This window comes from Emydura macquarii, unplaced genomic scaffold, assembly GCF_026122565.2.
Source record: "Emydura macquarii macquarii isolate MOO-44397 ecotype Brisbane River unplaced genomic scaffold, CSIRO-AGI_Emac_v2 contig_2422, whole genome shotgun sequence".
Classification (NCBI taxonomy): Eukaryota; Metazoa; Chordata; order Testudines; family Chelidae; genus Emydura; species Emydura macquarii.
The window spans coordinates 40,063,045-40,077,818 of record NW_027132559.1 but is presented as its reverse complement, the minus strand read 5'-3'; the positions used below and the strand labels follow the sequence as shown (position 1 = coordinate 40,077,818).

Genomic DNA, 14,774 nt, shown 5'->3' with positions numbered 1-14,774 from the left:
GCAAAATGGCAAAACTTACTTGAAAAATTATGAAAATCCAGAATGGTTTAACAAATCTTCTATTTGGATCTATTGAAGACACATGTGAAATAGAAATAGAAATTTGATTTGGAAAAAGATCTATTAGATCACCTAGTTCTTTCCCTGGTGACCAGGGAGGGCGTTATTCCTGATACTGTATTCTCACTTTAAATTATTTCTTTTAAAATTATTTTTGAATGATTTATTTCTGGTTTTTAATGTTACAACCATAATTTCTAGCAATCAATCCTGCATGGTGCTAAGCACTCCTGTCCTGTGAGGTACTTGAGAGCACTCAGCACCTTGCGAGCCTGCACTGCATTATTGACAGTAGGGTTCATGATTATACATATGCACCAAAGAGAGTATGGATACTTTAATATTTCATGTTGTCTGGAAACTAGTTGAGTTTTTCGGTTTTACATTTAAAAGAACCAGTATTTTGAGAGCTACATTTCGTAAGGCTGTGATGTTAATAAAATTTAAGTGTGTGATAGTGCTTTGTGATTTTTGTGACTTAAAATTGATTTCTGAAAAATGATTGCAGTATCCCAGTGTAATGCATATACTATCACAGTGCCAACATTTTAATTCATTTTTTAAATTTTTAAAAATTTTGCACATAGATTTCTTCAAAAAATATATTTAGTTACTTTAATCCCTGTGAAGACTTATTTATTACTAGATATAAAATTATGAAGGGCATAGTGAAAATTGCACAATTCTCTCTCTATTTTTCCTTTTGCTGTTCCATAATATGAAAAAAGTCACTTGAAGTTAATAGCTAGTGTATTCAGAATAAAAGGAAATATTACTGCACATATTGTACAGTTTTTATATTTAAACATATTATCATATGCAGGGCTGGTAGCATGACCCATAATTAAGGTTGGCTAACACTTCCCATTATAAAACCCTGTTTTCTGTTGCTTATAACTTTGCAAAACTTGTTTAATGAAGGAAATGTTGTCCATAGGATTCCTGCCTTATCTACAGCATGTGCGGAAGGTGTATAGTAAAGGAGACAGGGTTTGCAGGAAGAGAAAGGATGGTTTCATGGTTAAGGCAGTTGAATGCTGCTCTGGAAGAACTGGATTCTATCCCTGCCTCTGCCATTGAGTTCCCACATAATGTTGGACAAATCATTTAAATCAAACTTTTCTCAAGTGGTCGATAATTGTATGTTCCTCATTTTCTGGGTGCCAGACTTGAGACTCTGGAGTCTGATTGCAGAAGTGCTGTGCGCGCACAGCAACAACTGAAGTCACTGGGAGCTGTAATTGAATATATATAAAAAGCTATATAATACAAAATACTTTGAAAAATCAGGTCCTGGTCGTCTCAAATTGGGTACTCAAAGTTAGTCGATACTTTTGACCTTTATTTCTCCGTGACTCAATTCCACTTCTGTAAAATGGGGATAATAGGACCCTCTTATCTCACAGGGGTTTTGAGAAGATAAGTTGATGTTTGTGAAGCACTCTGATACTATAGTGTTAAGCGCCATAGAAAAGCTCATGAGGAACTTTATTCTGTCTTCGAAGCTGGGTTTGAATAGTTAGCAGGGTATAAGATATAGGGCCACACTCTGAACAAGGAGAATAAAACAAAATATTGAATAGTTGCTCATTAACCAAGCACCATCCATCCTGTGCACTGAATGAGGCAAAGGCCTGTGGAAAAAATAGTACACGATCATGTAATTAAAGACTGTGCCATAACGCACATGGACAAAGGGTCTGAATTAAGGATGCACAGACAATTTTAATTCTGACATTTCTAACTTTTGAGTGCTTGAATGTGCCACCTTAGTGATATTCTTTTAATGGTTTAACGGTTTTTATGTGTAATTTGTATTTAGAGTGGGGAGGAGAGTGATGAACACCATTATAAAGAGAGAACTGGATCATGAAGTACATTGTTGTATGAATCCAGATTTAACTGCTGCTAAAATTTATTTTTAATTGGAAAAGCAAGTTTGAATGTAGTCAGTGTTTCATGCTCCTTGCATGACATCTTTGTTGGCAATCTTCAGCAGAGGCTACTGGTATAAGGATGAAATGGGTATGAAGACTGATCTTCTCACTCCTACAGGTATAGGTGGTGGTGATCCCACCAGAACCCAACTGCTGCCTTGTTACACCTTCTCTGTGGATAAAGAGAAGACCAAAGCTATCAGCCATTCATGAGTAATTTATTCACTTAAAAAAATCTTAGTCTGCTATATTACCAGTAGTGCATTGTGAAAATAACGGTTCTTCTGTATTTTCTATTCCTTAGGTCAAATACAAAAGAGACTTTGAAGAAAGCAAAGGAAGAGGATTCAGCATTGTGACTGACACACCTGAATTACAAAGACTGAAAAGGACTCAGGAACAAATTAGTAACGTATGTGACTACCTCCTCAAATGATAGCAGATCAAAGAAATAGTACATGTAAGAAAAGGCAGGATTGTAGGTTTGTGATGTTTCTGATGGAGTTTGTGAGAGTGAAAAAAATGAATTTGATGACTGATTTGTGTGTCAGATTCTGAAAGATGTGTAACCTTATACCATACACTTACACAGCACATTGGCAAGGTGTGTTCACCTCTCCAGTTTCCGTCAAAAGTGTTTATAGTATTGTTATGCTACAAAGGTTATATCCATTTCACTTTTTTATTTAACATTCTTGTTCACAAATAAGAATATATATATATATTTTTTTCTATTGTTTGATATATATTATTCTACATGAGTTCTTAAATTAAGCATAGCTTGCAAAATAAAGTTCTAAAATAAAATAAGACACTAATATTTAATTTTAAGAAAAAAATACCCAGGAAAATGGCATTCAGGTAAGAAAAGAGGTACAAATTCTAACAATGGAAAAGCATTGTCGTACACTAACTTATACCAACATTAATGCTGAATAACACCTTTGACATGAGGTGGGATTTTCAAAATGGAACTTTTCTTTGAAAGCACTTGAGTGCTTTTGAAAATTCTACCCTATCTGTTTTATATACTCTTACTGTATATTCCTACACAGGAAACAAGCCGTACGACTACACTGACGGTGGCAAATTTGCCACAGTCAGATCGATTTCTCTGGATCGACTGAGCAGTCAGTGTAGACCCGCTCAGTCGATCCAGAAATCGACGTACTAAGACCAGCTACACAAGTAGCGTAGCGCTACGTCGACGGGAACGCTATTCCCATCGGCGCAGCACAGTGAAGACGGATCTCAGAAGAGAAGCTCAGCAGTTGACGGGAGTTACGCAAGTTTTTTGCGTACTTTGCGTAACTCCCGCTGACTGCCACCGAATCTCACAGGTAAGTGTAGACAGGGTCCCCGCTAACTGCACAAAGATGGAGACTTGTTACAGTACAAATGTCCAGCAGATATTATGTAGAATAAAATTCAACATTACCTTTAGCTTTACCCAGCTTCAGTATTGATGGGTATTCTAACTGCCAGAGCTATGCTCTGTAAGCTATTTTTGTATATTCTTTATTCTGTTCTTTGTTTTAGCCATAAAACAAAATATTTGCATAAAACCAGAAAGAGACACTTGGTGAAAAGTGTTTTCAGAAAAGGATCTTGGCTTTTACCAACTTGTAAGAAAAATATTTCTTGAGTGGAATGAATGGTATGGGACCTTGTTGCTTAATTAACTATACTGTCTGGCTCTTGCACCCAACACATTTGCATTTCTTTTCAGACCAAGCACTATATAAATGATATCTGGACTTGAAATCAAAGAACTTTATTAGAATTAATCTTGAATGGTGAAATAGAATAAAAAATGTATATGGTAAATGAAGTTACATTTCAGTTATGCCTATCCTAAACATCTTTAGATTTATAACACTACTTTGTAGAAGGATAATTTTGCATAAAACAGTTACATCTAATTATTACAGACATTCTTTCCCACAGAGTAACTTCTTTGTTTAATAGTTTAGCAACATACTTCACAGTTAGATTAAGGATCTCATTAAGGTTTTAACTGGTTGAAAGGTAAGCTCTTTTATATTTTTAAAAAAATTGTCACATTTATTGTATAGCAAAATATAAAAATACTAATAATCTTATTTTTTAATTTTTAGTTGTGCATTGATTTTTCCCTTCTCTCCTTCCCCCAACTACCAGACACTTCTCAAAGATTGTTTTTGAAATGAATTGTAACAACTTCACTGAAGGGGTAAGTTAGCACAATTATGTGCATAACTATCACCAACATTGATGATGATGATGATAATAATAATATAATAATAAAGATGTAATACAGTAGAAACAGATATTTTAAAGGATTTTTTTGTCTTGATATTAAGTCCTGCAGCAATCTCAACAATTCTCATAGTGCTTTGACTCTTTCATTATGCATGAAAGATTCTTTTGTGCTATAGTGAAATATAACTGGAAAGGAAAAGCAAAACAACAGATGGGGGTTAAAAAGGATTATAAAAGGGGTGGCTATAATACTGTTATTATTTCTTCAGCAGCAACCCAGACACTGAAGTGCCTAGACCAGAAAAATACTAATGGAATGTGTAAATGAGGCATGATTGGGTATAGCAGGATCAGGATGAAGTTTCTCAGAAATGGATGAAATTTGCTCTGTGTCCTTAGACCTTCTGTGAATTAAGGGCCCAATGCTGCAAGGTGCAGTATATTTCCTGACTTCAGTGGGACTGGAGAAAGACCTTAGCAGCCCTCACTAGGCACTCAGCACCTTTGGGTATCAGGCCCCGGGTTAACAAATGTAATAGCTTGTTAGCATCTTGTTGGCATGACAGTCACAAACCAAGCATTCTAGTCTAGATTAATGTAAGAGAATTAAATAAATTAAGTAGGTCTCTTAATGACAAATTTGAGATATTTTGGGCAGCCTTTTCATGGATGGATGAGCATTTTAAATTGCCTGTACATTTTCCAATTTGTATGGAGCGATTTAAGATGCTCATAAATTCGTTTTGTTCAATATTTGAAACATAAAAATTCACATCCACTCTGCTGCAAAGGATGTCACTGATTTGTGGCATCAAATGGGCATATAATATGCATACAGAAATCTCAAATTGTGTGTGCAATGAAATGCATTTATTTTGTTAGAGATCTGGGCCATTGGCCTTGTAAACTATGAGGGATAATTTTCAATATGTAGTCAAATATTCTCAAAATGAAACTAATTTAGCTTGAAAGTCTAATAACACTGGTGAATTTTAGCAAGGAAAATGAGAAGGTTGCAGAATGGCCATAATGGTTTTGTAAAGGCTGTATTCTGTACATGTAATTTCAAAAGGAAGGGAAGAAGCTGTGTATGTAAATTTGAAAAGGGAATCACATGGCTCAATAAAAAACTAGCAACACAATTTAATAAGATGCTAAGCAGATTTAACGGGAATTGAGGACTCGCAACAACTTGCAGTAACTGGCCCTAGCTTAGTGCCATTAGTCTTTTATCTTTGGAGATCTGATTGGAACCTCATTTATGTCATATGTGAAATAAGTTGTTTGTTCTCAGCCTAATTCTTGGTAAATGTTCAAATTTAAAATCAAACACCTCTACCATGTGGTGAAATGGGCAGCTTTTGTTAAGAAGAAGCCAGGGGCTGGATAGCAGGGACCTGCTGGTTTTGCTGGATAAGACATATGGAATCTTGCATAGTGCGTGCTTGCCTTGTATCAAGTTGGTATTGCCTAGTCTCTACTCAGTATAGGCATTCACTCACTTTCTGGGCACTGAATTAATTCATGTATGAACAGAAAAAGCGCACATTTCCTGCATTCTTCCAGATGTCCTGTTTATTTGCTCTAATATAAACTGCACTCTCAAATTGCCAAAACAGATTGGCAGGAGAGGTTGTTAACATGAGCTACAAGCTTAAAGCTTGAAGACTTTAGTTTAAAAGGTGGTTGATTGGTTGGTTTCAACTGGGAGAGAAGAATTGAATGAAAAGAAAGGAGCAAAACTGACAGCTACATGAACGTCTACATTTCACACAACTAACTCAAGCGTTAGAATAATCTGTAGCATGCCAAGAAGGAGGCAGGAAAAGCATGTAGAATCACACAGAAAAAGTGAGCATCATTGAAGGCAAAATTGAGTTTAACATTGCCTAGCAAGTGGCTGATATTTTTATCTGCTTAGACTTTTTCTTCCAAGCATGATGGCTTTCATATGTCATCTGGAAGGCGTACATTACATTTAACCAATGCCAAAAAACATTTATATTCATGTGCATAATTATAATTGAGCCAGATGAAAAATGTAGCTGCTGACATAAAAAATATTTCATAGACACTCACCAGTTTATGAACTGCAAGGAAATATTGTGCTGGGAGGGCTCAATCTTGCAAGGTGGTGATTTCCTTCCGGTTCCCTTGACACCACTAGTAATTAAGTATGCTGAGCAACTCCCAGAACTGCTCATTATCTTGTTGGACTGAGCCTAGAGTGTACAAAACTTCAGTTAAAGTAAATTACATGTAACACATTTAATTATTTTCCTATCATTTTACATCAATAACCCCCCCTTCCTCCCCTCCACACACACCTTTGTTGTTCCTTACATCAGCAGTAGACTGCAGCTTTCCGCTTTCTCCTGAGGCTATGGCATATCCCAAAATACCTTCTGATACTCAAACCTTATAATCCTATGGTGGAGATACTAGGACCCATTTCATCTGTCATCATAGTGAGTAGGCAGAAATAAATCTGCCTCCATCAGCAGGGTTCTGGCACATGATATGAGAGTGACTCAGCAAAAGAGCCTATTATTGCTGTCAGTGACTATGAATATTTATTGCGAACAGATTCTAAACCTTGGTAGCATGGATTAAAAAAAAATCTGGAAAATGATTGAACACACAGTTCAGGAATGGAGATGCAGGGAAAAACACAATTCAAGTAATATATAATAAGCACATGGAAAACTTCAAGACTATGTATTAAAATGTATAAAATTCCATCATATAAAACAAAGTTTTGATACATATTTCATCAAAAACCAAAAAAAAAAAAAAAAAAAAAAAAAAATTGGAAAAAGAGCATTGTTAAGGTTGCAACATCAAGCATACATAAATTAAGAAATGCCAGAATTAAGGCTGCCTGTGAAATCTTAATCCAGCCCCCTTGTACGTATGCATTATGATACAGTCTTTAGTTTTTAACTAAATGATTGCATACTATTTTTCCACACTACATAGGATGGCTGGTGTTCACTGAATGAGCCACTATTCAATATTTCCTTTTATCCTCATCACTGTGTGTGGCCCCATCCGTTATTTGCTGCATACCATCCAAATACAACACTGAACCCAGAACTATTAATTTCCTCATGAATTTCCTCATTTTTTATTGTGCTTTCATTGTAGTATTTTAAATTCACTGAAGTTTGTAAATAACTATCTTCAAAACACCGCATGAGAGGAGGGTGTATTATAATCTTAATTCTACACACGAGGAATTGAGGCACAGAGATTTAAGCCAAAATTGTCCAAAGTATCAACTAATTTTGGTTGATGCATCTGAGATGCCTCGGGCCTGATTTTTCAGAGTACTTATCATTATATAACAATTTATATGTTCAGCGCACAGCTCCCATTGACTTCTGTGGCAGTTGTGAGTGGTAATGCTTCTACAGTTCAGACCCTAGGTGTCTTAGGGCAGGTCTATACTGGCGGCAAAATTTGGCGGCAGTCGATGGGAGTTACACGGGCTACTTTGCGTAGCTTGCATAACTCCTGTTGACTTTGTAACTTCCCTTTAGTGCGCCGTCTCCACTGCGTTGCGCCAATGGGAAATGCGTTCCTGTCGACGCAGCATTACACATTTTTTTTGGAGATGGTTTTAATAGATTGACTTCCGGATCGATTGAGCGTGTCTTCACTGTCGCTCAATCGATCCGGAGAAATGGATCTGATGATGGCAAATTTGCTGCCGTCAGTGTATACCTTAGGTTGGTTACTCGGAAAACTAACATTCAGCAGTCACCTATAACATTTTCTTTTCATTTGACTCGCCCAGTACCATATAGGAATTCTGTGGCAGATGCTTGGATAGAATCTAATTCTTCAGGGTGCCATTCAACAGCCTTGCTCACAAGATCATCCTTTCTTTTCCTACAGCTCCCTGCCTCAGTCACCATACTCCTTCCAGCTTCTCCAACAAATGAGGCAGCAGTCCTACAGAGAACAGTTTCCTTCACTACACAACCCTGATTCCTCCCCAAAGCAGGCCCATCCTGTGTGCTGAAGGAGATAAAGTCCTGTGGAAAAAGTAGTATGTGATTCTGTAATTAAAGACTGGTGCTAGAATGTTGTGTACAGTTCTGGTATCCACATTTTTAAAAGGATGTAGAAAAAATGAAGCAGATACAGAAAAGAGCCACAAAAATGATTTGATTGCCGGAGAAAATACTTTACAGTGAGAGACCTAAAGAGCTCACTCTGTTTATCTTAACAGAAAGATGGAGCGGTGACTTGATTACAGTGTATAAGTACCTTAAGAAGAAGAAACTATCAGGTGCTAATCGGCTCTTTAATTTAGCTGAGAAAGGCATAGCAAGAACTAATGGCTGGAAGCTGAAGCCAGACAAATTCAAACTAGAAATAAGGAATAAATTTTTTAAATGAGGTTGATTAACCATTAGAACAAACTATTAAGAATAGTGGAAGATTGCCCATCTCTAGATGTCCCCACTTCAAGACGATATGCCTTTCTGGATATGTTTTAGCCAAACACAAGTTATGCTTTAGTCAAACATAAAAACATAGGTTATTAGGATCAATATAGGGTAACTGGATGATATTTAAGGATATGTGACATACAGGTCAGACTAGTTATATAATGGCCTTAAAGTTATAATGGCCTTAAACTCTATGAATATATGAATAAGAGTGAATGATAATGCTTATGCACAAGCGGGCCAAATTAAGGTTCCACAGGCAAATTTATTTCTGGCATTTCTTAACTTTTGAATGCTTGATTTTATAACCTTCATGTTCTTTTAACTATTAAAAATGTAACATCCTAAGTTTCTGTTAATAACTTTTTTATTAACTTTTTTTCTGTTAATAACTTAAAAAATATATGAAATTAATCATATTAGTTTATATTGATCCCCCAGACCGTACATGGGTCATCATCAGGGTTGGGATCTTTAGATTCACAGTTCAGTTCCCTACCACTTGAGCTAATGGAATAATGGTAGCAGTACTACTTGGACCTGCCACTAGAGGGGGGAGGGAGACGCACACTTCGCCAGTGAGTTTCACAGCTCTTTGGTAGACAGCAAAGGAATGCTGAGAATCAGGAATAATATGTTCAGTTCCAGGTTCTGCAAGGGAGTGTTCTCTGGTGGTTACAGACATTCCCACCCCACAAGCCCCCCACTTTTCCTCTTCTGTTTCTACCTCCCTTTCCTGCCTCCTGTTCCCTACCCTGCTGCTATCCCTCCTTTTTTTGCCCATTTCCTCCCGGCTCCCATACACCTTCCTCTGCTCCTGTCCCTGTCCAACCTCTTGTTCATGGTTCCTCCACTTTTGCTTCTATTGTCCCACCGACCCGTGTGCTCCTGCCTCTCTCTTACCATCTTGTTCCTATCCTCTGTTCTGGTTGTTTGCTCTGTCCACTCTCCCACACAGGCTTCTATTCATCCTCATTAGCTCCACCTGCTGCCCCTGCCCTACATCTCACTTTCTGTATTCAAGTCTGGTAGCTTCTTTCTTCGTCTCTACACCACCTGGGTGCCAGCAGAAGGAGCTTTGAGAACACATTCTGCTCTCCATTCCTGTGACAAGAGCCACAGTAGCCCTCTGTGTTTGGGAGATGCAATTGCATGAAAAGTACTGCTCAGGCCCTGCATCCCTGGCCTGGAGCATGCTCAGTTGCTCTTTCAGGATGTATGGGTATTCTGGTCAGCACACAGGAGCTTGGAGTGAGGTGGGGTGGGGCACCATGCTCAGTAAAGATGAATTGAATTGCCAAATTCTAACATCTCTACTGAAACTGTGATTTTTTCCAGAGGCTTAAAACTTTGAGCAAATTTTCATGGATGGCAAAAGACATATCCCTACACCACAGTGACCATCCCTGCCAAATTTATACTCCCTGCTCCAAAGAATGGAGGTTCTAGAGCGTCTCAATGATGCGGTTGTAAGAATTTTTTTAAACATGGACAAAACAACATATTTTTCCCTAACCTCATTCTTGGAAGCAGCTGCTCTGTTTTCGCTAAAACTTTAACATTTAAAATAAAATAAAATAAATCATCCTGTGGCTGACACCAGGCATGGAAAGTATCAGCTTGAGTGGTTAAGTTTGGCAAACTTATAATAATTGAAAATAGATTCTTATAATGGAAAGCACTGAGCAAACTTAACTATAGCCATCACTACCTGTTCCACATATAATTATATTATACATACAAATTCAGATGAGTTCTGAAGTGAGAAAAAAAATCTGTTGAAATTTCACAGATATTATACCTAAATTTATATTGAGCTGCTCTGCTGGTAAGCTAAAAAATATGTGAGAGAAACACCACATCAGCAAATGGTCTGAAATGGAAGTACTGTTTTCTCAGACAGAGGTACATTGTATATCGAATACAGGCTTTGGAAACTGACAACAGATTTTGGAAGAATTCATTATTGTTGAAAGGTTCCCTTTGAACCTGTGAACAATGATAAATGGCTGCGAAAGAACCCTTACAATTCTGAGATCACATTTATCTTGGAAGATTTCTGGGGTAAGAGGAAATATTTTAAGTGAAGTGAAGGTCCAGAATTAGAAGCAAGCATATGTGGTACCTACATTCAAGAACAGGCCTTAGGTATGTTATGAAATGATAATTTTTAATTTACAGGCTTATCAATTTAGCATATAGCATACCATGATTTATTCTACAGACTAGGTTAGAAAAGCTCTGCTTTCTCTATTTTTATAACAAATAATTTGTATACCAGTGGTATATATTACATGGGTTTACATATAATTTCAGAAAGTTTTTATAAAGTTTCTGAAAGAGTCTGATGTTAAGATTTAAAGATATAGTAGTGATTTATAATAAAATAGCCATTGATGGGAAGTTGCCCATTTACCAAAAATCATAGAAGGTACTGATTTAAAACATGTACAAAGTTGTAGTCATCTCTCTAATTCTGGTTTAAATAGTAACTTTGACAGGATGACTGTAACATTGTTCACTATGCTGACAATATGAAATTATACTGTGTGGTGGACACAAAACAAGCAGTCAAGAAAAATCCCCAAAGGCATACATTTTCTATACTATATAATTTGGTCAACATTCATGAGAAATGTATGCTAACTGTAAATTGGTTGCAAAACTGTAGAATTTAAGTGCAATTAGATCAAATATTAGCCTAAATATTTGGACCGAAACCTTAAATAAATCATTTTTCCTTAAAAAGCCTAAGCATTACAGAGAAGCAATTAAAATGTTTCTTTAGGATAGATTAGAGCAATGGTATTCAAGTCCAAAGTTAGAGCCATTACAACATTGTGTTCATTTTTGTCACTATATAATATGTGATAAATCACTTAAATGAATCTCTGTATTTGGGTTTGTGGGAGGCTTTGCATGAGGGATCCTCTAATTCAGTAAGAATGTTCTACTAAAACTACTCTATTCAGTCTAGAGGAAAGAAGGAGGACCTGATTTTCTTCTTATGATTTAACAAAGTAATCTGGTCAGAAGGCACAAAGGAAAAAGATTGAGCAAATAAGAGATCAGTTCCCAAATCTCAAGAGGTATCGTACAGTATTCATATTGAATTGCAAGGCCAAGGCAAAATGTTATTACCTGAGGAAGCTAGTAGTTTCTTGAATTACTAGTTTTCTATGTGCAAGACACAATCTCATGAACCTTTTCTTAATTTATAATGGTTTCTTTGTGTTGTCAACAAAGACATTTGTAATATGTTATGATTTAGAGCTTGGGATGTGCATGTATTTAATAGGAAGTTCAAATACTATATCCAGAGGCTAAACTGGTACACCGACATGTAACGGCCAATTTTATGCACCTACTTATGTCCTTACAATTTTTGCTTTTTTGCCTTTGCAACTAGACAGTGTTGCCATGGTATCCACAGTTGTCCCTATGCTTCCCTAAGCTATATTTTGTAGGAGTACCGCAATAACAGTTAGTTATAAAGGCAATTGAAATTGTTTTCAGAATAACCACTTACATGTCAATTTGTGGTTTTTACTGAAGAATATGAAAGTCCGATTAAAGCCTTATATTTAAAACATGGGCCTTTAGTAGTTTTCACAACGTAAGAGGAGAGGAAACTTGGCAGGTTTCTGATATAGAGCATGAGCTAGTAAATTATGTTAAATATATTGCATTTGACTTTGTGTTACTAAGTTACTAAATTATACAGGGAATCAGAAAGTTACTGAAAGCAGATTTTTTTTCCTTCAGTGGCTTTTTCAGTACCTCACAGTGTGAGATGAATGAAGTAATTAATTTTTCTGTTGTAAAATAAGGTTTTCAGCTAAATAACAAAATGAATGTATTTTTATGTGATTGGCTTTTTCTCTCTTTATTTATAGAATTTCAATATCTTTTAAGTAATAAAGAAACAAGGCCACATTTCTGATTTTAACTGATGAATTCTTGTGAAGTGAGTGTATTTGTATGTAGTAAGAAAGGAACACTTACTAAAGTTAAGTTTTCAAAATTAGCAAAAATTAACTGACTTAAAAGCTGGAGCCCATTATTTAGGCTTTTTCAGGTATTCCTGTGTACCTTCTTAGAAGAAAAAGTTTTCTTTTAGTTTTCCTGAATGGGTATGAGTCTTTTCATAGTTCCAACACTTCAGCCTTTAATGCTATCTTATTTTTTATGCTTTTGTGCTTTTCAGCAATTGCTAGGGTGGCATTTTAAGCAGTAAACCTCCTGCTGGAGAACAAGATGCTCTGTTTCTTCTAAAGCCATCTCTAATCCGGATTCCTTGTGATCTGAATATCTCACCCCTAAAATGCTCTCAGATTGCACTGACCTTGGAGGCAGGGGTATTCGATTCTTTATGACGCTCAGGGTTTTTTTGCATGTTAACACGTCTGTGATTTCCTTAGTCTGTCAGTGGTTGCATTAGTTGTGACAAAGCTAATACTTTATTAAGTCAATGTGATTAAACTTTTAAAACTCCCTAATGTAAGAGGGGAGGTGGAAAAAGTATGTGACATTTCTGTTTGTCCTACAAAGATGTCGGAGGATAAGAGTTTGCCCTTCCAATAAGAAGATTAGAATGATACTACTACTATTTTCTAACCTCTTTTGCTCTCAATATTATCAGAATTACTATATAGGTAGAGAAGTGTGCTTTTTTGAAAAGGCTTTGTCTCCAGTCTGTGCTAGCAACCACAATATTTTTGAGTCTTTGGGGTGTTTTTGTTTTTCTTTCTTGGGCTTTGCACAAAGAAGAGACAGATTCCACAGTGGAGAAATTGCTGTGAAAATGGTAAAATATGTTGGATCAAATTGGTACATTCCTTTGACTAATCATAGTGTTTAGTTATGCACTGGAATACATAGCTAACAGGAACTGGTGGGCTTGCTCAGCTCTGTTTCATATAAATTCTGAAGGTGTTAAGAGAGTGGGGTTATGCTGGCATTTCCTGAGTAAAGAGCACTTCAACTGTGTTACACAGGATGTTCCTGATTTTAAGCTAATTGCAGTTGGGTACGATTCAGTTCCTAGAGAAGTTCTAGGTGGTAGCAGTGCAGATTTTGCTGGAGATATTACTAAAAGGTTGAATTTTATTCCCTGTTGGAGGAAAACAACAGCTAAACTTAATTTACAAGAGCAGTGAATGTTGCATCATACTGTACATCTAATAGTAAGAGACAGGTCCCTAATTTAAAGCGTATGCATACTGTTGCAGCCGGGGCACCATATACTCTGCAGCCCAATGGGACCAAATTCTGAAGCAAGAGCCATAGCAGTGTTAATTTATTTTTTCTCCATTAATTCTTCATATCCATCCTCTCACACCTACAAAATATACAATTATGGATCATAAAACGGAAATTAGCCAATGATTATTCTCAACATTTTTCCCCATTATGCTGTCTAGTCAGTCTGTCTCCACACCCCTCTGCTGTTGTCACACCACAATATTGTCTAAGTGGCTGGCTCGAAATCTCCTTGCCCCCCATACTTGCCAAAAGGAGTGAGGAGTTTGTGGTCAGTTCAATGGCTCATTTTCCTTGCCCTTGGCTGCTGTGCTCAGCCTTCCCAGATCACCAGAATGCACTTTTGTCTCTTCCTGCTCTCCCTGACTATAGACTGAAGTCTAACTCTGTCTCCCTGACTCCCTAATGCCTGGCTATATGAGACCATGCGGGGAGAGTGCAGAGTAATCCAATTAACTGCCCTTGTGAAGAAAGCTGGCAAAAGTGCTGGCCGGTCAGGAAGTCAGAAAACAAAACACTGGGTGCATAGCTGCAGTCAAGTGGACAATTCCATGTCAGAATGCTGAATTCCATCCCATTTTGGAAAAATACCAGATTGTATAGCCACAGAATTGTGGAGTCCATAATATCCTGGCCGAGATAAATAGAGCTCTTGGAGTTATCATTTCAGGTTCTCTGCAGACTAAAGCGATATCTACACTGAGGCTACATCTTGACTACCAAATTCGCCATTGTCAGATCGATTTCTCTGGATCGACTGAGCGGTCAGTGAAGACCCGCTCAGTCGATCCAGGAATCGACGTATTAAGACCTC

The 14,774-nt window shown here is 37.0% G+C and overlaps 1 protein-coding gene and 1 long non-coding RNA gene across 3 annotated transcripts in view; one reads left to right on the top strand and one right to left on the bottom strand.

Moving 5' to 3' along the window:
- NEBL (nebulette) overlaps positions 1–14,774 on the top strand; it is a 382,486-nt gene that overhangs the window by 180,386 nt on the left and 187,326 nt on the right. For both annotated transcript variants that reach the window (XM_067562349.1, XM_067562348.1), the window contains exon 4: positions 2,302–2,409. In XM_067562349.1, coding sequence (XP_067418450.1) covers positions 2,302–2,409 — 108 coding nt within the window. The remainder of the gene's footprint in view (positions 1–2,301; positions 2,410–14,774) is intronic.
- On the bottom strand, positions 2,001–6,643 carry LOC137162476 (uncharacterized). Its single transcript, XR_010922370.1, has 3 exons — positions 6,582–6,643; positions 6,318–6,460; positions 2,001–2,169 (listed from the first exon to the last, which is right to left on the bottom strand). It is a non-coding gene; the product is annotated as an uncharacterized lncRNA (long non-coding RNA).